We start from the raw sequence: 25,428 nt of genomic DNA, 5'->3' as shown, positions 1-25,428 counted from the left end.
TGCTGGAGGTTGTACTGAGGACTCAAAATGGCATTTAGGGTATTTCTGTTGTTATATCTGGGAGAGCTGAGTGTTGTTCTTGTTCTCTGACCACCAGAGATAAACTTTTCTTGCAACGTTAATGAGAAAAGGGAACCAAGTCAGAAGAGTGTGACTCAATGAGAGTTTTCATTCTTCCTACAAATAACTGACATGGTAATAAGTAACCAGCTTATCTGATAACAGTGTTTAGCTTTTTCTGGTGGGTCACCTTTGCCTGTGCATCTCAGAACCTGGAAACCTGTAAAGGCCTGAATTGCAGGTTGAATTGAGTCATCTTCATGATTTAAAGAGATGATGAAAATCTTACATAACAAAGAAGAAACTACTAAAAGCTGTTGGGTTCAGCTAGAAGGAAATGCTTAGTGATTGAACTTCAATATGTCCTTAAAAAATATCTTTCAGCTTGTTAAAAGGCCGAGCTTCTGATGGCTTTCCAGTGTATCAGGAAAAAATCATTAGAGAAAGCATCAGAAAATTCCCATACTGTGAAGCTACACTCCTCCAGCAGCTGGTGCGAAGCATTGCTCCTGTTGAAATTGTAAGGCTCCTCTTAACCAAGTTTGCAATCAGTAAGACCTAGTTACTATGCATTGTATTGTTAAAGATGAATTTTCTTTTAGTATTTATTTTTATTTTCATAAAGTTTTTAGGAACAAAAGTGGGGATAGGTTTGCCTGCTAAACATGTTCCTGTTTGTTCTTTTCTCCTCTTGTGGTCTTCTTACATTTTTATAGCACTCAGTTTAATTATCAGTGTTTCCTTATGTAGGAAGTAGATGGTTATAATAGACACTTAGGTTTTAAATACATCTGTGAAACCTGTGCAGATGGGTATATATCTACTGTTTAATACAGATGAACACATATACACTTGTAGCTATTAAGAATTACTGGTACGAGGTCTTGCATCATGTGCAGATGATAAGGGGTGATGGTATCTAGACTGTGGGTGTGTAGCTGAATAAGCCACGAGAAGGTTCATTGTAGTTCTTAATCTCAATTATATCCCAGCTTCTTATTTTCCACCTTAGTAACTCTGATTAGGAACTTTCCATACTTAAAAAAACAAAACCAATAGAAAAAAACCTGTGACTATTTCCCACATATAGGAAGTAGATTTTGTTAACTTTTTTGTCTATTTTTTAAAATTACTGGTTGTCCTTTTGCCATATATTTAAGTTGTATGTCTTAAGACATTCTCTGTCTTCCTTATTTTGAGTAGATTTCTGTTCAGTTTATCCATCCCATTCATGCTTCATATATTTCAATCAAATCCTTCTTAAGTGTCAAGAAGTCAAGAAACTGATCCTAAAACCAGTCAGTCCCATTCCTTACATGTTCTCTCCTGGCAATTTGGCTTCATTCTCTAGGCTGTTATATCATTTTCAGTGCAGAAAATTGAGATCGAGGCTAGAAGTGAGTTCCAGGGGCTCCTTTGTACATTAAGAATTCACCTACTATGAATCATGAAATGGGCAAGAAGATTTCATAGAGTCCATGCATTAATTTATTCATGAGAATTCCACATCTGTTCACACAGATTCTTTTTTTTAACTTGTTCTTTTTTACATATACATGATAGTAGAGAATATTTTGACACATTATACATACATGGAGTATAACTTATTCTAATTAGGATCCCATTCTTGAGGTTGTTCATGATTTGGAGCACACAGAAATTCTTTACTCTTCCATTTTAATATAGTTGGCTATTTAGTGTTTGAAGATAAAAGTCTTTGAAGATAAAAGTGAGCAAATTGTGAGGTTAACTTATTAATTATAAATATGTTTTGTCTGCACATATCAAATTCAAACCAAATGCCTTAAATAGATAAGGGTTTATATATTCACATATACTCAAATGCTCAGGTAGGCAGACCACGTCCGGTGCATGGCTCAAAAACAGTTTGCACCCCAGTTTTCCTTAGCTGTGTAGGTCCTCATACTCATGCTGATGTCTACACATTCATGATGCTTTTGACACTTCCTGCAGGCTCACATTCCCATCCCAGGCAGGCAGGAAGTCCAAAGGGGCCTATATCTAAAACATGTAAGCTCTCCGAAACACCCTCTGTGTCATATGACCATTCTCAGCTGCACAGGAATTTGGGGAAATGAGTGTTTTGTCTTACTCCTGCTGCTTTAAACAAAATTATGCTTGTGTTAGTGAGAAAGCTGGAGAAACTGACATCAGAAAAGGAACTAGTATAGGCTGCTGTGGGGGGGTTGCAACACTAACAAGTGCTGGCTGGCTTTCCACCTTCATGGGAGAAAACAGAAAAGCTTAAACAGCAGCCCAGAGGACTTAAAAAGTCAAAGCAGGTCAGTGTAGGGTACAGCGATACATCTTAGCCCCACATGATAGAATAATATGATTAAAGTTTACAGAGTAGAATGATTCATATTTACCATAACAATCTAAGTCATCAAGAAAAGGTTCATAATAAAGTTAAGGTAGTACTTAATACGATTTAGAAAGATGTTTCTTTTTTAAAATTTTGTCCTTTAAGAGTTATATAATCCACTCTCTGGAATACTTTATTTTGAATGCTTGTAGTTGAGTGTCCCAGATAGCTACTGTTTACTGCCTAATAGTTTTGGTTGTACCACAAGTTCTTAAGCCTCTGAGATAATGCTGACCTTTTCCTGTAACACAAGGTTCCCAGGGCTGCTGCCCTGAGGATCACCTGTTGCTTTCTGACTATTCATGCCTGGGTCCACTTGTGCAGGTTTTGATTCCTTCTGCCTGGTTGTTTTTTTTTTTAATATTTATTTTTTAGTTGCAGTTGGACACAGTATTTTTATTTTATTTTTATGTGGTGCTGAGGATTGAACCCAGGGCCTCACACATGATGGGTGAGCACTCTACGCTGAGCCACAATCCCAGCCCTTCTGCCTGGTTTTAATTCCTGGGACTCTGGCTTCTGCCTGTCACAAAGCTCAGTAGGAAGTGTGGCACATGGCCAAATTTAAGAAATATTACTCCAGCATTGCAGCAGATTATGCTGTTACACATGTTTTGCTATATCCATTGCTAATGGGTATTTTAACTTTTAAGAGCCTAGCTTCTTTCTCTGATTTTATAGCATACATTGAATAAAGCTTCCTGTTTATTTCCAGGCTGAGTATCTTTTCATAAAAGAAGCTCTGGCACCTAAACAAATTCTTATTTAACCAAGTAGATAACAAGATTTTGTTTAACAGGAAAGTTCTTGTCACACATCAGTGACAAGAAAGATTCTCTGTGGTTACTCATCTGTTCCATCATTAATTTTTCTTTGGAAGTAGTAGTTCACATGAACAGCCATACTCCTAGGAAAATATCCTTTGGTTTTACCTTCAGTTTTATCCATGCGGATATTAGTGTGTTGATGACTCCCACAAAAGTCCTATTTGGAGGGGTATTTTGAATATTTTTGGGTAGTTCTGTAAAGAACTATTTGGATATGAAAATGTAATTGTTTTGATGTCCATTGGACATATCATGTTCTCTTTTGATTTGTGGGTGGGATTGCTATCTAATCTGATATAGTACTTTGGAGGCAAAAGAATTATGTAGATTTATGTATATCCAGTGCTAAGTACTAGTGATTCTCAAACTTTTAATATGCCTTAAAATTACCTCAGATGTTGATAATAATGCAGGTATCTTGACTCCACCCTAAGAAATTCTAATTTAGATATGGGCCAAGGGGATGGTTCTGAATTTTTAATAAGTTCTCTGATGCATGTCAGCATTTCAGCACAATTGTCACCTTCATTTCTGGTGGAATTATTTAGAAAAGTATCTGATATCCAAGGGTTCATTTCACCTAATTTTTTCTTATTAGTACCTCATATTTAATGCAAAAGAGAATTCTTAACATCTTAACATGAAAAGTTAATATTATTGTCATTATTATTTGTGTTCAGGAGCATGAGAGTTTTTTAAAATTAATTTATATATGACAGCAGAATGCAGTGCAATTCATAGTACACACATAGAGCACAATTTTTCATATCTCTGGTTGTATGCAAAGTATATTCACACCAATTCGTGTCTTCATACATGTACTTTGGATAATGATGTCCATCACATTCTACCATGATTTCTAACCCCATGCCGCCTCCCTTCCCCTCCCACACCTCTGCCCTATCTAGAGTTTATCTATTCCTCCCATGTTCCCCTTCCCTACCCTACTATGAATCAGCCTCTTTATAGCAAAGAAAATATTTGGTATTTTGTTTTTTGAGATTGGCTTACTTCACTTAGCATTATCTTCTCCAACTCCATCCATTTACTTGCAAATACCATGATTTTATTCTCTTTTATTGCTGAGTAATATTTCATTGTGTATATATGCCACATTTTTTTTTATCCATTCAACTACTGAAGGGCATCTAGATTGGTTTCCACAGTTTAGCTATTGTGAATTGTGCTGCCATAAACATTGATGTGGCTGTGTCCCTGTATTATGCTGTTTTTAAGTCCTTCAGGTATAGACCAAGGAGAGGGATAGCTGGGTCAAATGCTGGTTCCATCCCCAATTTTCCAAGAAATCTCCATACTGCTTTCCATATTGGCTGCACCAATTTGCAGTCCCACCAGCAATGTCTGAGTGTACCTTTTCCCCCACATCCTTGCCAATACTTTTTGTTGTTAGTCTTAATAATAACTGCCATTCTGACTGGAGTGAGCTGAAATTTTAGAGTAGATTTGATTTGCGTTTCTCAAATTGCTAATGATGATGAGCATTTTTTCATATATTTGTTGATTGTTTGTATGTCCTCTTCTGAGAAGTGTCTCTTCAGGTCCTTGGCCTGTTTATTGATTGGGTTGTTTTTTTGGTGTTTAGCTTTTTGAGTTCTTTATATACCCTAGAGATTATTGAGGAGCATGAGAGTTTTAAAAAGAATTCTACTTTAAAAGCACTTCTTGAATCTTTTAACTATCTTAACTATATAGAACAGTATAGAACTTGCTTCCAGGTTTTATTTTCTAAAGATCCATTATGTACAATTGGTAAAATAATGTAAAAACATTCTTAGGAAGAAGTAAAGACTCAAATGAAAATGAAAATTATGAACAGTGGCAAATATTGGTTCCGAATAAGTAATCCAGAACACAGAGCTATTAGGAATAGGTAAGAAAAATAGATGCTCCTTGATTATTTTTGCTTATTCTAGATAGGTTTTAAAAGCATCACCTCAGGTAGCTAAATATTTCCCCTCATAATTTTCTTCATAAAAATTTTTATATATCCTCTTTAATAACCCATTCTAATTTTAATAATCCTGCAATAATAATTTCACACTGTTGATTTTTCTTAGTACTTAATTTAAATGCTTAAGTTGCATCAAACTTAAGAATTAAGATGATTAAACATTCATGATGTGCCCTATAACTGTCCCACAATTATATGAATATTGTCTTGATGTCAGTTTTCAAAAATTCTACTCTTGAGTTCATTGTCCTTTATCTGAAATCACTATGGGCTTACTGAATAATGTTAATTGAAAAACACTTGTATTCAAAAATAGGTCATTTTTTTTTCTTTATAATTTTTGGGATCTGAGACTTCTTATATGCTTTGTATAGAAAAAAAGTGTTCTCAAAAAATATTTGTCATTTTGTCAAAAAGTCAATGTAAATGATTTCTTTCTTGAGTATGTGTTTCTAGATAACATTGTTCATGGGGCGGCATCATAGTATTCTTTTGTGGTGATTGCAGAGTTTTTCTTTTTTCCCCCCTCCTCTTTATACCCACTCTAGGGTTCTGATCCCACTGCATTCTCTGTTCTTACCCAAGCCATCACTGGTCAGGTGGGTTTTGTGGACGTTGAATTTTGCACCACCTGTGGAGAAAAGGGAGCAAGCAAGAGATGTTCAGTGTGCAAAATGGTGAGAATGGAGTTCTTTTAAATTCATTGATGTCTGATTAATATTGCATCCAAGCTAGCAATTGGGTTTTAGTAGTCTGTAAACATAACAGCTGGTGTTAGTCTTTAATAAGTTGTAATACATGAAAGTATTGCATCTAATATTTTAAAGACTAGTTTTGAAAGAGAATTATAGAATAAATGTAGTTCTGTGTTTTATCTTCTGCCAGACTACCAGTCCGCCTTAGTTTCTTTTCTACTCCACAGAAAGAAAGGATATTACTGGGTGAATATAAGAAAATAAGAAATAGGTAGAGAGCAGGAGATTGAGGTTGGAGCAGATATGGAAGCTTAGATTAGGACAGTTCATAAATACATACTCTTAACTCTTTTGATGTTGACTTTAACTACCATCTTTTCACCAACTCTTTTTAAAACTACCACTTCTATCCCAGTTACTTAGCAGGTTGAAGTAGGAGGATCCCAAATTTCAGGCCAGCCATAGCTACTTAGGGAGTCCCTGTCCAGGAAGAAAAATGGGGTGGGGGTTGGGGGGTAGCTGGGGATGTATTTTCAGTGGTAGAGCATCCCTGCGTTCAGTCCTTAACACGCGAAAACAAAACAATCTACAGCTTCTTCTGACTGTCCCCAAACTTTAATTCTTAGGGAATACACTGCCCACTTCTGCCAGAATTACCTTTGTAAATGGCATATGTGATTGTGTTCATCTTCTTAGACCCCATATAACTCACATACTTGTGTCCGTGCATTCACTTAATCCCATAGGTAATAATTTCCTATTGATTTTAAGGCGAGATTCTTCAATGTATTATACAAACCCCATCATAATCTGCCACAGTCTACTTCTCCAGCTTTATCTCCTTTAATTACTTATTTCTCTGAACCTCAGTTTGCTTATGTGTGAATTGGGGCTAAAGATGTGAAAATTCAACTATCTGTGTTGGCTAATTATTGCTGCATGTGAAAACAATCTAAAAACAGTGCTTATAGCAACAGTCACTTCTTTTCTGTTTGTCATTGGCTGGCCTCAGTTGGGACAGTTGGGCAGCTGAGCTTGTTCTCATGCTAATGGAAAAGTTCAGTTGGGCAACTAGAGACACACAGGGGCTTCTGAGGCCGGGCCTTGTAATCGCCGTGCTGTCTCCTTCTGTGGGCCAAAACAAGTCAGGTGGCCAAATCTAAAAGTCAGACCTCTCTCCTTTTATGTGCATAGAACTTTGAAATCCTATCTAAAGTGAATGAATGCAGCAATGAGTAAAGAATTGAACCCAGTAATGCTGTCCATAATACCATGCATGCATGCATAACGGCCTACCACAGGGCTTGGCATCTAATAAGTGTGTATAAGTTCATTTCCATTCTCACTTGGAAAAATATAAGCTCATTTATAAAGTATTCTTGCTTATCTTTATATATGTCATTCCCTTCCTTTTCCCTGTATTTTTGTTCGAGATACTCCCCTCACTTGGTACACTTCGTTCCTATTCTCTGCCTTCCCTGACTCCCCCAGTTAGAGTGAGTCACTGCTTCCTCTCTGCCTCCTTTGCTCCTGTGTCGCGTAGCTGTTACCAACTGTATTGTTAGGCATCTGTCTCCTTCCATTCTACCCCACCCTGCTCTTTCTCAGGCTTGGCTTCCTCTACGATGACAACTTCATCTTGTCATTTATTCTTCCAATTGTGTTATATAGAAGGATCTTAATAAGTCATTTGTCAGTCTTTTGTAGACTGTTGGTTATATATCATTACTGTTTTAAAGTGTAAGCTAAAAATTGCAAACCTAAATCAATACATAGCCATACAGTACACAATATGGAAAACTAAAACGTTTTTACAGAATAGTTCTTGGTTTAAGGCTATAGTTGGGAAATCATGCAATCCTAACTCTTAAAATGAAAATAAACCTACAATTGCTTTCAGGTGATATATTGTGATCAAACTTGCCAAAAGACACACTGGTTTACGCATAAGAAAATATGTAAGAATCTGAAGGACATTTATGAGAAGCAACAGTTGGAGGCTGCCAAAGAAAAGAGCCAAGAGGAGAACAGTATGTATATGTAACCACTGATCTCATTCTGCTTCTCAGTGGGGAAAATGAAAGATAGTTGATGTTTACACTGAGAACATGGGAACTGAATCATATCTGGGGACCAAGGAAGCTCAAGAGTGACCAACATAAGGACCACACTTAAACTTAAATGTGTCCCCTTCTAGTCTTTGGAATAACGCATAGAATATAGTCAGAAGAAATGTCACTGGGAAACAAAGGAACATAGGATACTAAGGGAATGTGATTTATTCCACATTCTTTATGTAAGCTCAGGAGCCTGCCCTGAAAATGGTGGGACTCTTAATGGATAATCACTTATGTCCTGCTCATGAAGGATTTTTCGAATACAGAAATACTTAAATTTTCCCTAATGGGTACCAGAGGATTTTGAAATTGGAAGCCTTTAAATTTAATTAAATTTCAGTATTACAGATGAAATTACAGAGTATATTTGTAAATTACAGATTAAATTGCAGATCTAATGTACAGACTAAATTTCTTCAAATGTCAGAGTAGTGAGTTTCACATTCTTTCTTTCTCCTTCACTGGTAAGTTTACATTTTCTTCAGTAACTGAATTGTTTCAGCAATGATTCTCATATGCAAGAGAGGAACAACCCACGTCCCTATAGCCCACCCCAGAGAAGCTATTCTGTGTTCTTGGGGAACTTATGTAGTATGTAGTTTGAAAAAATTGTTTAAATGACTGATCCTAGGTATTTCTATCTCCACTAGTGATGGGACAGTGTCCTCTTTATCACTTGATTTAAAAACACTCTTAGTTTGATTGAATGGTTTGTATAAAATTAAACAATTTATCATTAAGAGAATAGTCAGGCCTCCTGACTACCTTGTCCTCTCTTGTTCTCTGGACCAAACCTTTTTTATCCTATGCTGAGGACAGAGAATAGTACCTCTTTATGTTCTAACATCATGAGAGGATAGACGTGTCAGTAGAATGAGAATTCCCAGCCATGTGCCAGACACTATTCTAAATGTTAGATATTTTTTTCTTTATAAATGCAGGTTAGGCTTTATTACAAACACTGTTTTATAGATAAGAAAACAAGGAATAGAGGTGATTACCTACCCAAAGACATCAAGCCAATTAAAAGGAAAGCTGTATTCAAATGCTGATTGGGTTAAATCCCAAACTGCAATCCTGGGTTGGAGGATTGGCTTTGGAGCCAAGAGTCTGAGTTCTGTGATTATTCTGCTATTTTACTATGAAGCTTGGAACAAGTAACCAAACCTATGTCTTCTCTTTATTTGTAAAGCAATGATGATAATTATAATAGAGATAATAATCTATCTCTTGTAGTTATGAGAAATTAAGTGAGTACACATAAAGTATTAATAGACTGTCTGGCACATGTAGGAACAATTTTTTTTTTTTTTTATCTTTTTATCAGATGGCAAACTCGATGTCAATTCTAATTGTGTTAATGAAGAGCAACCAGAGGCTGAAATGGGCATCTCCCAAGAGGACTCCAATTCTAATGATTCCATGGAAGGGAAGAAAGAATCTCTTGGAAGTGAGTCTGGGTTGGAAGGTATACAGGACGCCTCTTCAGGTCCTCAGGTGTCTGAGGAGTAAAAGCCATAGCAGGTGCCATCACGGAGGGGCCTCACCTTAGCCGATAGCTGGAAAACTCGTGTGAATGTACCCTCATTGCTTCATGACACCTGCAAGGCACCACGGCAGGATTGCACATTTCATAGAATAGAGGCTTTCAAGCAAAGCTCTGTCTACCATGCCCCAATTCCCCATTGATCTCTAGTTCCATAATTTAACAGGTAGATATAATGTATTTTTTTTTCCCTTTCAATACAGGAAAAACATTCTGTCCCCTTTCTGAGGCTGGCTCCCCAGCAATTGTTCTCAAAGGAATATAAATCCCCTTAAAGAAGAAATATAGACTCTAGGGAACAAAGGGACAAGAAGAATAGATATGCAAGAGAAGAGATTTTCAGGAAAGAAAAATTTTATAGCCACAGAGATGTGTAGTTAGGGAAAAAATCATATATGTGAGTAAAATACCTCTAAATAGCATTTATTATAATGAAGTTCTACACATTGAAATGTAAGGAACTGAAGAAAAGCTGTATGTTAAGAGATATTTGCCATAGTTCAGCTAAGTGTAGTTGTATGTAGAAATTATCCTGAGCAAGTCTGAACTTTATGCAGTTCTTGTAGCAATGTTTTCTCTGTAGTATTTTTACCTTCAGAAATGTCAGATCTTTCAGAAGGTACCAAGGCAGAGCCAGGGCTGTCCCAGCATGTGCATTAAAAGATACTTCCTGAAATTCTTGACTCAATATTGGCTAAATACACTGTATACACAATTCTTGTAAAATTCACTCATGTGCCATACACTACCCGAGAGGCTAACTTTTATCTTCCTGCAAGCTTTTCATGGGACTCCCTGCTCGAAACTGATTTATAACTGTCATTTAGAAGATGTGCTGGCCCCCATATTCAGCATATGTGGTATTTAAACATAGCTTGGGTATGAGGTCTGAAGATGATTCTGTGTTTCAAAGTTTCTTGTGTTGAATTTAAAATAAATCGTGCTTACTAATGTAAACAGCACATCTTGTTTCATAATTTATTGTTGTCATGAGGTGGCAAATACTAGAGAGCATGACAAATTGTAGGAAATATGGCCAATATTGGAGAACAAAGTAAAAGTTATTTTTAATATGTGCAGTCAAGGTCCAAGTGACTATAATTCTCTCTTCTTTGCATATCAAACTCTTCCATCTTGTTGACTCTCACTTCTTTATACTCAATCTCTTTCTCCTAGCCTGAGCACATGCGTTTTCTCACACACCCTGTGCCACACTGCTCCAGGATGACTTCATGCAAGTAAATCCAACACTTAGGGATTTAGAGTAGGAATGCAGTGGGTGATTTCGTCTGAATTGTCAATTATCATAAGCCTCCCTTGACAAAATAAAAATCAGAGTACCTCATCTATACAGTGATAAACATTTATTTTTCAGTAGTGAAAGTGTCTTCCTAGACCTTGCTCTCCCACAAACATGAGTTTCTGGTTAAATTTTAATGGTTTTGCATGTTTATGTTGCTATCGTTCTCCTCCTTTCCCTCTCCCCACTCTGCCAGTTTGGACTCTAGTAGACTGGCTAAGGACCCTGGGATTTGGACAATTACACTAATTGGTGAGTCTCCACATGTTCTTTTTGCCTTATATATCCCACACTTGGAGCTGAAGAAGCCTGCAACATGGAAACTCCAACAGCTACAGGCTAAAAAATTCCAAGAGCCTGCCAGTCTGCTAGCCAGCCCTGTAGATTTCAAACTAAAGATTGTATCTTCCAGTCAAACCTGAATTTCCAGCCTGCCAGCCTGTCTTACAACTCTGGACCTCCCAGACCCCACAGGGCCTGAGCCAAATTCTTAGAACAATTTAGTGTGTGTGTGTGTCTTCCCACCCCCCACCCCCATCCCCTTCCGTTGTCTTTGGGTTCTCTTTCTCTGGAGAACCCTAATACGTCCAGTGTCTTGGTGAATTTGGACTGCTATTATAAATTATCATACACCACATGGCTTAAATAACAAATATTTATCGCTCATGGTTCTGGAAGTTGAAGTCTGAGATCAGGGTATCAGCAAGTTTGGGTTCTTGGTGACTGACTCCTTCCTGGGTTATGAAGGGCCCTCTTGCTATGTCCTCACATGAAGAAAGAGGGAGAACTAGCTTTGGCCTTTTATTAGGGCACTAAGCCCATTCATGAGGACTCTCAAGGCCTAGTTACCTCTCAAAGGCCACAATTCCAAATGCCATTACATTAGTAATTGGATTTTAACAAATGAATATTGAGCATACACCAACATTCAGCCTATAACCTCCAGAATAGTCCCTAAGGGGCACAATTGTCCTTGGGATAAGAATAGCAGTAATAGCTAACATACATGGAGTACTTACTTTAAGAAGACTACTGTACCTTGAACTTTACATGTGAATCCTTGAGACTGTGAGGTCACTTTTATTATTTTAAATAAGAGGATATTAAAGCCTAGAGAAGTTAACTAATTTTTCTAAGTAAAATACGTGGGGTGGGGGTGGAGAAAAATTAGATTTGTCTGGTTCCAGAGACCTAGCTATCAGCCACAACCTGTATACCTCTATAACTGTATATATCAGGATTTTCTGTTTCCTAGTCACGAGACCTCCCATTGGATGCTGAAATATATTTTTAATTGAGTCAACTTGAGTCGATCTCTGTTGTTAAAAGTAAATAATGTGATCTCGTAATAAAAAAAAGTTCCTCCCAATAATGGTGTGGTTTCGTTTGGGTAGAGTTTTAGGTAACTTATAAAAAACTTCATTTTTGTGTTTTCCCAAATGGTATTTAATACATGTTTTCTAATTGCCACAAGCCCTTCAATATTGAGTAAAATATATCCTGTACAAAAGAATGCACTTTATAGAACATCTTTTTCTTTGAGGCATGATTCCTTTAATTCCCTAACATGAAAAACAAGTAACATATGTTAGATTTTTTTTTTTTTTTTTTTTTTTTGCAGTGCTGGGTTTGAGCCCGGAGTCTCACACATGCTAGACAGAAGCTCTACCACTGAGCTTACATTGTGAGTCCTGGACTCAGTCTTCTTTTAGTGGTTAGTCTAGAGATTATAATATCCCATCCTTAATTTACTGCTGTCTAATTAAAGAATAGTGCTTATGTAACTTATGGACCAGCTTAAACCTGATCCCCAACACACCGTTTTCACCATGAAATGGATTGCTGCCATCCAGTGTTATTGCTAGATGCTTGGGTTTGTTCTCAGTTCATGGTGAGTAGCTTTAGTTAGTTACTTGATTAATGGTCAGGCTCTCAGTACTAAGATGGATTCAGTAGAATGAATAGTCCTTTGCGGCAGATGGTGTGTCCTTGCTCAAGAACCCTTGGAGACTGTGTTGTGAGTCTCCTGTTGGAGCCTGCCAAGGACTCTGCGAACACTATGGATTAGCCCAGGTTATTGCATCCGTTACTTGTTGCTGTGTAACAAATTTCCCCCAAACTTATCAGCTTGAAATATTACTAAGCATTAGCTAATACAGTTTCTAAGACCAGAAATCCTGAATCAGCTTAACTGGGTGGATAATTCTGGTATGGGGTTTCTTGGTTTGAGGGTACTGAAAAGCTTTCAGCCAAGGCTGCAGTCATCTGAAGGTTTCAGTGGGTATGGAGAATCTGTGTCCATGATTGTTGGCTGAGAGACTTGATCCTCATTGGCTTTTGGAAGAGAATCTCAGTTCCTTAGAATATGTACTTATCCAAAGGACTGCTTGGGTGTCATTATGGCACGGCAGCTGGATTCCCCCAAAGTAAGTGATTCTGGTGGAGCAGGTAAATGTGTCAATTCCTTCTATCACCTAATCTTGGACATGCACTCACTTTTGCCTTCATATCAGGCACCCTCATAAATATGGAAATCATTGCTTTTTCATTACCCTAACTACAGTCTTCTGCTAGGAATCATACTCAAATTTTAGACTCTTTTCTGTGACACAATTCTTAGGTGTTCACAGCAGTAGAATCTTGGTGTCAATTCACTACTCTAAGCTTTCAACTCTTGCCTGTTTTGCCAGTCTTCTTTCTACAGTGTGTGTGTTTGCCAGAATGGACAGGATAGGGAGAAATACCAGTCTGCCTTTTATAAGGCTTTTTTTTTTTAGTTCATTAGTTGGGAAAAAACACCAATGAGTTCCCTCAAGTGTCTAATTTTGTCACTCAGCAGCAGGCAGTTGCTAAAAGCTTGTCTGGTTTCTTTTTTCCCTAGCAGCAGGCTTCCAGTTAGGCCCAGCCTAGATCATTATAGCCCATGTGTGAAACTGGCAAATGTCTCCAGAGGTAAGAAAAAAACCAGTATACTGGGTAAATAAATTGTGTAAAGTTATTTGATGGACTACTAGATAATAGTGAGAATGATAGAACTATTGCTGCAAGCAACAAGGAGGAATCTTACAAGGTCAAGGGAAAAAAAATAGATACAGACTATTCATCTGTTATAATTCCATTTATATGCCTTTCACAAAACTTATTATCTAGAAATCAGGACAGTAATTACTTTGGAAGGTTGGGCAGTGACTGGTAACAGAAATGAGGGGCTTTTAGAGTGCTGGTAATGTTCTATTTCTTTTTCTTTCTTTTCTTTTTTTTTTGGTGGTCCTGCTGGGGATTGAACCCAGGGCCTGGTGCATGCAAGGCAAGCACTCTACCAACTGAGCTATATCCTCAGCCTCATGGTAATGTTCTATTTCTTAATCAAGGATGCCACACAGTCTTCATTTTTTGAAAATTCATTGAATTGAACCCTTATAATTTGTGTACCCTTCTATGTACATGTTTTATCTTAGCAAAATCTTTACATTAAAAAACCTAACTATAGCAATTATTTTTCATTCTTAGTGTTTCTGTTTACATTAACTGTTTCAAGTCATATCAACTTAACATATAATATGCTAAGTTATAGGGAGGTTTAATACACAACTGAGTACCACTAGGATTCCTGGCAGTGCCAGGGGTTATCTCAGTGTTACTGAGCATTTGCTGGGGGTTATCTCAGTGTTACTGTGAGCAGCTGAGGAGGTTCTGGGCCTTTCTCTTCCAGGAATTTTTCCTCTCGCATTGGAACAGAGTCCCAGTTCATAGTGGTCAGAGCCATCAGTGATCTCTTCATGGACCTTACAAAAACAGCATCTTCTAGGTTGTCAAACATAGTTCTGCAGGGGTGGCAATCAGAAAAAAAAAAAAATCAGTTTGATCCAAGTGAATTATTTTTTATTTAAATGAATAAGTGCCCTATATTTCTGTGGTATTTGCAGTATAGTAGTATTAAGAATTTGTCAACTCTGACAATGATTTTCAGGCTATGTGACACTATTTTTATTGTATATGTTTTATTTAGAAAATAGAGTATTTGGGTATGTTTAGGGATCTACAATTGTAGTTTGAGTCTCACACAGTCAAGTATTTGTGTTTGAAAACAGTGTTAGATGATTAAAATACTTTCAGAAATCATATGCATATTAGTATCATAAATACATTTTATTACAGTTATTATTTTTCTTCACTGATGTATTTTAAAAATGTGCTCAATAATATTTTTCAACTACTGAATCCAAAGATTTATAAGTGTAAAAATAAAAAGAATGATTTTTAAATTCATCAATATTTATAAATTTGAAATACCTTCCATAGAATTAATGAAGTGTTTGCTTTTTAAAATGTAAATTACAGTGAATGTAAAATGTTAATTTACAGGATAATTACTCTCATTGAACCTATTTACATGAAGAGTAAACAAAGCCTCTCATTTGGAATAGCTTATAATTTTCAGGTTATATTTTCTAATACATCAAATCATTTTTTCATTTATTTGGGGTTACAATAATTATACTAAAAACCTAAGTATGCCAAACATGAATACACAACTAGAACTCATCACAAAAAGCCATAGTCATTTTCACATTTATTGAAGAGCTAGTCATTTTTTAATTCATTAAAATTTATTTTAGGAACTAGAGCGAATTTAGGGAAATAATTGTGAAACAATCTGATCATAAAAGAGTTTTAAACTTACTTGTCTACATTATCCGCAAATGTAAAATCTGAAACAAAAAGTTCTAAATTAGTATTTTTCAAATGTTTAATAGCATTGAAAAACAAAGAAGCATGCTCTAAATAAACTATTAGCTTTCTGTTTTCAAATAATCTATCAAAATTGCCTTGATACCTAACCTAAAATGGAAATTTTCTCTTAGATATGATGGGTTTTCCCATAGTTTTGGGCCAGAGTCTTCAATACAGTCAATTCTCAAAACCCTGAGAATAGAACACTTCATCATTTTAGTTAGTAATGGAATCCAAGTGGGAATTTTTATAATTAAGATTTTGAGTCTCATTGCCAAAGTAGATCCTTTTTCTTTTGACAGGCACATGCACCTGTAAATGGACAAATAGTCCAAATGAGGAGAAATATTTAGAGCCATTTTACCTATTTAGGTTTTTGGCATTAACTTCAAAGAAAGAGAATAAACAAATCCTAGATCACAAGAGTCTCTATCTTTTCCAGCTTAGAGCTCAAGGACTAGTCCTCAAAGCCAGGAGTCCTTAGGATGTCTTCCAGACTGCCCTTGCTTTGTTTATTGCTCTCCAGGAGGCCTAGTGCCAGGCTAAAGGCAGAATTTACCAGCACCTGTTGGGCCACTAAACCACAACGTGAGCTCTGGCCAATCCATGAGCATCAGAGAGCACAGCCGCTGCCTTGGGAGATTCAGGGCACTGCTCCTCTTCATAATGGCTGGCCAAGGTCGCCTGTGTCTTCCTATCTCCCAGTCTCTTTTCTCTTTCTATATTCTTCCCACCTCCTAGTGTTATTGTGGTATAATAAAAAACTTAAGAATTGGAACATTTAGGATGCACAACTAGATATTTTGTTATACATTGCAAAATAAGCTAATTAACATATCCATCACTTCACGAAGTTACCATTTTCTTATTCTAGGGTGTGTGTGGGTGGTGATGAGAACATTTAAGATCTACCCTCTTAGCAGATTTTAAGTATGTAATACTGTAAATAGTCACTTTAATTCAATCTTCAGAATTTAGTCATCGTCCATAATTGAAACTTTGCCCCCCTTTGACCACCATCTCCCCATCTCTCCCTCTCCCTAGTCCCTAGCAACCATCATTCTACTCTTCTCTGCTCTATGAGTTTGAACATTTAGATTTCATATATGAGATATTCTGCAGTATTTTTGTTTTTTCTGTGTCTGGCTTATTTCACTTGATGCCTCCAGGTTTGTCCATATTGCTATAAATGGCAGGGTCTCCCTAATTACAAAGAGCAAACACATCTCCTATAATTAGATAAATAATTATAAACAATATGAATATTAATAAATATATCTTAATTTATATAAATTATAAACAAAAAGGAACACTGGGAAAAAAGTAAAATCTCCCTTTTACCTTTCCAATTCTATTTTTTTTTGGGGGGGGGGGGCATGGCATTGAACCCAGGAGCATTGAATCATTGAGCCATATCCCCAGCCCTTTTAGATATTTTATTTAGAGAAAGGGTCTCGATAAGTTTCTTAAGTCCTTGTTAATTTGCTTCTGGCTGGCTTTGAACCTGAAATCCTCCTATCTCAGCCTCCAGAGCCTCTGGGATTACAGGTATGCACCATTGCGCCCAGCCACCTTTCCAATTCTTATCAGAAGTAACAGGGTTAGCCGGGTATAGTGGAGCATACCTGTAATCCCAGTGGCTCTGGAGGCTAAAACAGAAGGATCTCAGGTTCAAAGCCAGCCTCAGCAATTTAACAAGGCCCTAAGTAACTTAAGGAGGCCTTTTCTCTAAATAAAATATATAAATGGGCTGGGGATGTGGCTCAATAGTTGAGTGCCCCTGGGTTCAGCCCCCAGTACCAAAAAAAAAAAAAAAAAAAGAAGTAACACTGTTAAGCACTGGGTTTTTGGATTCCCTAGCTCGATGGTAGACATATATAGTATGTACAAGGCTTAATCCTTAGCACCAAAAAAGAGAGAAAAAAACCAAAAAGTATTATTGAGTTTTTTGTGTATGCTTCCAGCCTGTGTGTATACTCACACACATATACACAGATTTATTTGTTGGCAAAGTTTAAATTTTTTTATTACTCTGCAATATGTTTTTAAATTTTATTATATTACTCTGCAATATGTTTTTAAACACCTCAAATATATTCATAGAATAATTCTATAGTGGAATTGTTTGTAATACATGAATGTGCCATAATCTAGTATTCCCCTATAAATGACCATTTAGTGGTTTCTACTATATTTGGTATTACAAAAAATGTTGCAATAATCAACCTTAGACATACTTATATATTTTTGTTCATGTGCATTGGAAATTTAGTAGGGGAGATTTTCAAATCAATTGCTGTGTTAAATGGTTTGCATATTTTATATGTTGATAGAGAATGCTATGTCGTCTTCCAAGAAAGTTCAATCAGTTTCTATCTTCCTCAATAATATGAATTATATGCTCTTTCTCCTTTCGTTTTTATAGTCATTTCTCTTTTATGACTTCTGGGTTTGGTGTGAGACTGTGTTTATCCCTCTCCTCAGAATTATAAGAGTTATTTGCTTCTAGTACTCTTCAATTTTACTTACATTTTAGATATTTAATCTTTTTAGGATCTATTTTTGTGCATAAAATCTCCCTTAGAAAGTCATCTAGTTTATCTCTTGGCCCAGGCCTGTACAGGGCAGAACTCCAGGGGACCCCAGTCATCCTTTCCTATGTAAATGGTGCCCACCAGAGTTGTGGAATGTGGTAGCTCTGCTACTGCTGATACTTGTCTTCACAAGTTCTGACTGAATAACTCTTGCAATTGCACAGTTCCTGTGCTAACCAGTCTCCAGGCCTCACGTTGACCTCAAGAATCTATCTTAGACTTCAGGCATAAATAACACCTGGCATTCACTTTTCTGGGTAAACCTGGTGTCATCATTACCCAGAGTCAGAGTTTTCTTCAAGACTAGACTTCCTGAGCTTTTGATTCCCCAGCTCCTCACTTAAATTATGTTTTCTCTGAATACTATCCTGTTTTGTGTCTGTATTGACCAACTCAGTGGTGAATTGCCATTTATGGAATAGTCTGGCTGATTTTCCTTTTGGGTTTACTCCTCTGTCTCTTGCTGAATAGTAGGATAGCTTAGCTCTCAGGCCCAGGCTCTGTCATAGTATACCTCAGCCTGGTCTCTATACCTGGAACTTTATCTTGTTTGGAGAGAAGAGCAAATATAGTAGAAATCCAGCAGTCTCACTTTTGAGTCATTAGTAGATATTTTAAAGGTGTATTGATATTTTACTATAAATAATCCCTTAATGTTTTTCCATAATTGTGTAGTTGCAGGGAAATCAGCAAATGTCTCATTTTCCACAAAACCATGTAAAAGGACAAAGTATTTTGGTTCTGAGAATATTGCTTATCATGTAATAAGACACAAAAACATTAACGGAAAATAGGCACAAGCCTTTAAACCTATACCCATCAGATAAGGATTGATGGCTGAGATTTGAAGAAAACTTAAAATTGACCTTGCTTCCCAGGCTGTTTTGAATGTAATTGGTTTCTTTCTCAATTTAAGATTAAGGATAATAAAATGGAAATGTGGTATTAACAATTGCCTCATAAACAATTTCAAGCATGGTTTCTTTGCAAGAAAAGAATATAGATCCCTAAATGTGCATGCCACAATAAGATAAAATTTATATCAAAACAAATTTCGAAGCTACAAAACTGTAAGCCATGAGTTTTGAACACTTATGTAAGTGTGCTTTGTTAGTTTCATTATAAATGTTTAGCTGAGTAAGTAAGCTAAAATAAGTCACATGAGCTAAAAATGCTTTTTAGTTGATCTGATGCAGTATCATTTTTCTGGAAAATAAGTAGATTGATAGAGTCACACTACCAATTTTTAGATGCCTATTGTCAAAATATCTATGAATTAAGAATATGAATTTAGAAGAAAAAGTTTCAAATGCAATAAAATACTCTATCCTTTTTTCCTCTGGTTTTGATTTGGAGGTAATGAAAAACAGTAAAAAGGATCATCGTTTTTTAGCAATCTGGTTGTATAAATACAATGTACAGCACCAAAGGTACAGATCAGTTCTCCTCTCACACCTATGATAATTATAGCACTGAAACTAGACTGGAGCAGCCTGTGTTTGCTGTTCTAGTGTGTATCAGCTTGTTTTAAGAGGGGATTTTGTCTCTCATAGATTCCTTTCCCACCTCAGCATAACTTGCTCCCATTGCATCCAATAATATTCAGTTTGGGCCATCACTTCTCACACGAAGCAAAAGAAAACCAAGGAAGTGACTAATAACAGTCAACTTCTGATACATTTGGTGTCAGATCCAATGTTAAAATGTTTTACATATTAAGCATCCTAACAGTCAAAGGAAGATAAAAATCTTTGTTTTGAAATTCAGAAAGTTGAAACAAATTTATGTCCCAAACAAATCTTGCCATGATCAGCAGAGCAGGTATGTGAACTCGGGAATTCTGATTTCACGGTTTGGCTTCTTACCTTTGCAATGGTGGTTGTGTGCCAGAAGCCACCCATGAACTGTGCATGAACTAAAAAACGACATGGAAGCCACTAAACAGGAAAGTCTGGTATCTGGGAACTCCAAGCGGCAATCCTGCTGGTTTGAGACTACCCAATACATGCGACTTCCTACCTAGCTTTAAGTTCAGCACAGAACTGGAGATGGGGTGACCCACTGGAACCACACAGCCTCTTGGAGTTGGGTATGGCTTGCCAAGATGCCAATCAACCTGTTTGTTGCAATACCCCTGCCACACCAAGAAGCAAGACTCCTCCTGCTGAAACCTTATCCCTGCCTTTGATATATTCTCCTTTAAAAAAGAAATAAAGCCATTTTTTGGTTGTTCAGTTCCAGCTCCCATGTCGACTGGTGGACCTATTAGCTGTTCCACTTCCTTTAAATCTAATTTCTGGCTCTGACTCTTATTCTTTACTAATTATTTCAGACTTTCTTTTTCTCAGGTGGTTCACATCTTCTGAGCAGGAAACTACCCTGGCAGGGTGTTGGCCGCCAGCCATGCCAAGTTGTCTAACTTGAATGGGCATCAGAATCACTGGGAAAGCTACTTAAAACACAGTGTGGGGTGGGGAGTGCTTGAGTTTCCAAATTGGTAAATTAGGCAAGAATTTGAATCACAAGTTCCTAAGTGATCTGATAATGGTAATTTGGGGACCACACCCCAAGGCCCACCCCTGCTGTACATGTTAATCTGTTGCACCCATTAAGACTCCTGCAGACATCACTTCCAGTCTGTGGGAAATATAAGGGTTAAAGGAACAAGTTTAAGAACATCCGAAGGAAGCAGTCATCAAAAGTGACACATTCTGTATTATAATTTCTAGGTCATGGGAAAAAAATTGACGAATCTATTCTAAATTTAGAGTAAAGACCCATACAACCAAAGGTAATTATGAATCTTGACTGGATTCTGGTTTGAAAAAAGCAGCTGCAAAAGGCTTCTTGGGACAATTTGGAAAATGGGGAAACTGATTCTATATTAAATAATTGGTTATTTTTCTTATGTCTGATTGTAGCATTGTAGTTACACAGGGGGATGCTCTTATTTTCCAACTTGCAGGCAAAATTATTTAAAAGTGAAGGGTTGAGATTCTACTACTGAAACACTTGAGTGGTTCCACTGCATATTGATGTTTTCCAGTTGACTGTGTAGCTGGGGATAAACAATAAGTGTAAATAGGAGCTTCTGAGAAGGCCTGTCCTTTCTTCCCTCTTTTTTGCCACACTGGGGATGAAGTACTCTTACACTGAGCTACATCCCAGGTCTGAGATCTGTTCTTTGAATAAAGAGGCAAACAAAGCCTCATATTTAGAGGCTGGTGAATATGGCAGAATATTAATAATTGTTGAATAAGCTTGGGCATAGATAGACATTCATTGTAATATTCCTTCAACTTAGAAAATTTTACAGCAAAAGATTAAGAAAAAAAAAAAGTTTCATTTGACCCTCATTTCTCTTCCTTCCTTCCTTCCCCTAACTCCCTCTCTTTCTCCCTCACTTGCTCAGTGTTGAATTTAGTTGATTTGTGGATTCTGTTGGCCATTACTTTCTCCCAGCATTTTAAGGAATTAGTTCACTGTCTCCTGACTTCCATAATTGCAGTTGGGGAGTTCATTGTAAATATGTCATTCTTTTGTAGATAATCTGCATTTTTTCTCTGACTTCTTTACCTTTGGTGTAAACAGTTGTTTTTGTTTTTTTTTTTTTAATTTTGGTTATGTGTCTTTTATGTGTGGATTTATTTTGTCATCCAAATCTAAGGATTCCTATAATTTATCAACTTTGGAGAATTCTTAGTCATTATCACTTCAAATATTACCATCTACTGAATTTCTCTCTATAATTTTTTTCTTTAGGAATTATTACTAAACTTTCATTGGATTTTCTCTTTTAAATAACTCCTTTTCTCAACATTTAATTTATATCTCCATCTCTGTCACTTTCTTCATAATTTCTTCAAAATTGTTTTCTAGTTTCATATTTTCCTTTTTGTTTCTGTAAAATCCATCTGGTTCTTTTTAAATAAAAATGTGCGTTTGGCAAATGCCAAATGATGAAGAAAAAGGTTATATTTTTGCACCATTTTTCATTTCCTGTTTCTTCCTTCTTGGAATGAAGATGTGACACATGATGGTACAGCAACCACCTTATAAAGCACACTAAGAAAAAAAAGAGATAGATGTATTCCTCAACATTGATGATATTATAGAACTTTACACTAACTCTGCATACCTATCTTTGTACTCTGCTATGTGAGAAAAATAAACCCTTATTTATTTGGATTTCAGTTACATCTAAGAAATTCCAGCTAATGAAATGTCACTGATATATTTGTTATAGTTGCATATATAAGAACTTAATATGTAAGATAGCGAAAATATTAACAGTGCTTATTTCTGGGAGGCAAAATTGCAAATGATCTTTATTTCCTCTTAATATTTTTTTAATATCATCAAAAATTGATGAATTTGTCTTGTGTTAGTGGTAATAATAATTTTCCACTATGGTAGATACTGGAGAAGAGACTTTAATGTATTATCTCATTTTTATCACATTACCTCATTTAATTTAATATGTACGAATGATGGTGAAAATCATATTCACTCTAATTAGGCTACTAAAACTATAAAATTAAAAATATCATGTTAGCAAGTAACTAGAAATTATTTCACTATGTAGGTACTTAATTTATTTTTACTTACCATTATTATTATAATCAAGTTCTCCAACAATTAAGGAATTTAAATTTCATTTTTACCCCCCCCCCCCGCCCAATTACCTGAAGGTAGTCTCTGGACAGGTTTCTGCTTTAATGGTAATTTTGGGTTCCATGAGGTATCTACTTTTCCTCCAAATGCAATTGATTGAATGATATGAGCCTTTTTATGGTTAAAAATTGTAATCATTGATCTTCTTTCTTTTTCTGTAACCTCTGATAAATGCAAAAATAATGTTATTGCACAGCATTATAAATAGATATGGAGTGATTCAAAAGAGAATGGAACAGTTTCAAAAACATTTAGCTTAACTATGTTATGTGGGAACATCTTGTCAAAATAGATTTGTAAAGTAGCTGTCATGGGTACTTCCATAACCTTACAAGCACTTGACACATGCCCCTCATGTCACAAGGTGGAGCACAATCCTGCAGTCCACTGCACGATACAGACTTTCTGACACATCACCATGGGATGACTGACAGCACATGTTGCCGCCCTTCCTTCCCTCAAGGCTATCCAAAAGCAGAGATAGAACCAGGAGGTTCTGATAAATCCTCACAAATAGAAGTTACTAATAAATTATTAAAAATGTTCAAATCTGTATGTGTAGACAGGTAAGGAAGTAGGTAATATAGCACAAGGGGGGTAAGATAGTTTTCAAAATATTTAATATGTTGTACAGTGATGTGGATTGTGTGTATGTGGCTTATATAAACCAAACATTCTAGTTTGTCTATAATGCATGAAGATATATTTATAAAGAAGTTAATATTGATTATATCAATTTAATATACATGAACTTACAGAATTTCAAAAGAAAATGAATTTTAGAACTCAGGTCTTCAGAGTTCTAGTTCAACTCCCTCATTTTTTGGGGGGGGAGTTGGGTGACTGGGTCTTGAACTCAGGGTCACTTAACCACTGAAGCCACATCCCCAGCCCTATTTTGTATTTTTTATTTAGAGACAGGGTCTCACTGAGTTGCTTAGTGCCTTGCTTTTGCTGAGTCTGGCTTTGAACTTGCCATCCTCTTGCCTCAGCCTCCCGAGCAGCTGGGATTACAGGTGTACACCATCATGCCTGGCCATTCCCTCACTGCTGAGATGGGAAACTAAGGAGCCCAACATAAATGATTTGGCATCCACCGTATCAGTGTGAAACGCAGAACCAGGAGAACCTTTCTCATGCTCAGTTAGATGGCTCTTCCTATATAGTGGAAAAGACATGAATTCCTAAACTAGGGCGAATTTCAGAGAGCAAGCATTTCAAAAATAAATAATTAAAAAAACTTTCATTTATAAAGAAAATTATCCAATGGTATTCTGTTACAAAAACACATTCAAAGGTATTCTGTATTTTTCAACCATTGAGTAGTAAGGCTGAGTTTCAAATATTTCTTTACAAAAGAGAGTTATCCTTACGATTTTGATCAAGCAGCTCCACTCCTGGAAGGTGGTAGATTATATATAAACGATATAGGTTATATTGGCACAAAGGGTTTTGGTGTAGACCTACAATGGAAGAGTCCGAAATAAGACGTCAGATTTCAAAATGATCTTTGGATGTCATTTTATAAAACATGAAAAATTGCAGCATTCATGTACAACATAAGGATACATATCAAGCCAGTGGCCTCATTAAGCCCTCTTTCATTTAGAGCAGCACTTAATTTTCCTATCTGTTATATTCATTCACTCAATAAATAATTACTGGGTACTACTATTTACTAGGAAATGTGCTAGGTGCTGGGGACATTTTATTGACTCAAATCTGCAACAGATTAGGAAAAATTTAAATGTCCATAAGGAAATTCCTAACGGACAAACTAGGTATCAGCTCCATGGGAGTCTTAAGACTGCTTTTGACTAAAGTATCACTTGGGACTCTCAAGTCTCAAAGGTCACCATAGGCCAGTGTGAGGATGGGCAGAGATATAGTATACTGTTATAATAGATTTTTCTCCCTCCACTTTACATCACTATGCATTGCTCAGAATATGTAAATGCTAGTAGCAGCTTTGGATCTCAGTTGGAGCACAGGCCAGCAGATGTGGATGTTGCATCTTGTATACCTTCGGCCAGCCACAGGGGCTCTGAGAGCCTCTTGTTCAGGTGTTCTGATGCGTAATGAACCTGATTCTGCAGTGCAGGGGCTGAAGGAGGGAAGCACATGGGTGCAGAAGAGCTCCTGGCTCTTCTGCCATCACATTCTTTTAGGAATCAACATGTAGATGCATTTTTAAAAATCTTCACCTAGAAGGATTTTGTTTCCAAGTAAAGAATCTCGCCTATTTATCACTGGATAATATTAAACAAGATTATTTCAATACACTGTTCAATAAAGCATTTATAATTTCAAGTTGGGCATCTTTAGCTTTTTAAATTCTGCTTCCATGCAACGTAGAAAATATTTCCGGAAAATACATACAGTGAGGGGACCACTAGATGGCAGTAGCAGAAAGAGCTCCAGCTGTTGCACAGATGCATCACTAACCATGGCTCTCAATGTCCATGTTAAATTTAAGAATACTGCTGTAGATGATTCATAAAATATAACAAATCTTAATAAAGG

The 25,428-nt window shown here is 36.5% G+C and overlaps 2 protein-coding genes across 3 annotated transcripts in view; one reads left to right on the top strand and one right to left on the bottom strand.

The window, feature by feature from the left end:
- Ankmy2 (ankyrin repeat and MYND domain containing 2) overlaps positions 1-10,565 on the top strand; it is a 36,190-nt gene extending 25,625 nt beyond the window's left edge. For both annotated transcript variants that reach the window (XM_046463624.2, XM_046463625.2), the window contains exons 7-10: positions 445-580; positions 5,794-5,922; positions 7,841-7,970; positions 9,385-10,565. In XM_046463624.2, the coding sequence (XP_046319580.1) occupies positions 445-580; positions 5,794-5,922; positions 7,841-7,970; positions 9,385-9,569 (580 nt within the window). In that variant the 3' untranslated portion in view covers positions 9,570-10,565. The remainder of the gene's footprint in view (positions 1-444; positions 581-5,793; positions 5,923-7,840; positions 7,971-9,384) is intronic.
- A 3,996-nt stretch (positions 10,566-14,561) lies between these two features.
- Positions 14,562-25,428, bottom strand: part of Lrrc72 (leucine rich repeat containing 72) — a 61,891-nt gene continuing 51,024 nt past the window's right edge. The window contains exons 6-9 of the mRNA XM_046463562.1: positions 24,279-24,368; positions 22,917-23,069; positions 15,588-15,615; positions 14,562-14,727 (exon numbers count right to left, since the gene is read on the bottom strand). Of these exons, the coding sequence (XP_046319518.1) occupies positions 14,562-14,727; positions 15,588-15,615; positions 22,917-23,069; positions 24,279-24,368 (437 nt within the window). The remainder of the gene's footprint in view (positions 14,728-15,587; positions 15,616-22,916; positions 23,070-24,278; positions 24,369-25,428) is intronic.

This window comes from Marmota monax, unplaced genomic scaffold (genome assembly GCF_021218885.2).
Source record: "Marmota monax isolate L192 unplaced genomic scaffold, Marmota_monax_Labrador192_F-V1.1 WCK01_AAM20220418_F8-fsc00057, whole genome shotgun sequence".
In the NCBI taxonomy this organism is placed as follows: domain Eukaryota; kingdom Metazoa; phylum Chordata; class Mammalia; order Rodentia; family Sciuridae; genus Marmota; species Marmota monax.
This window is presented reverse-complemented; position numbering and strand designations above follow the sequence as displayed.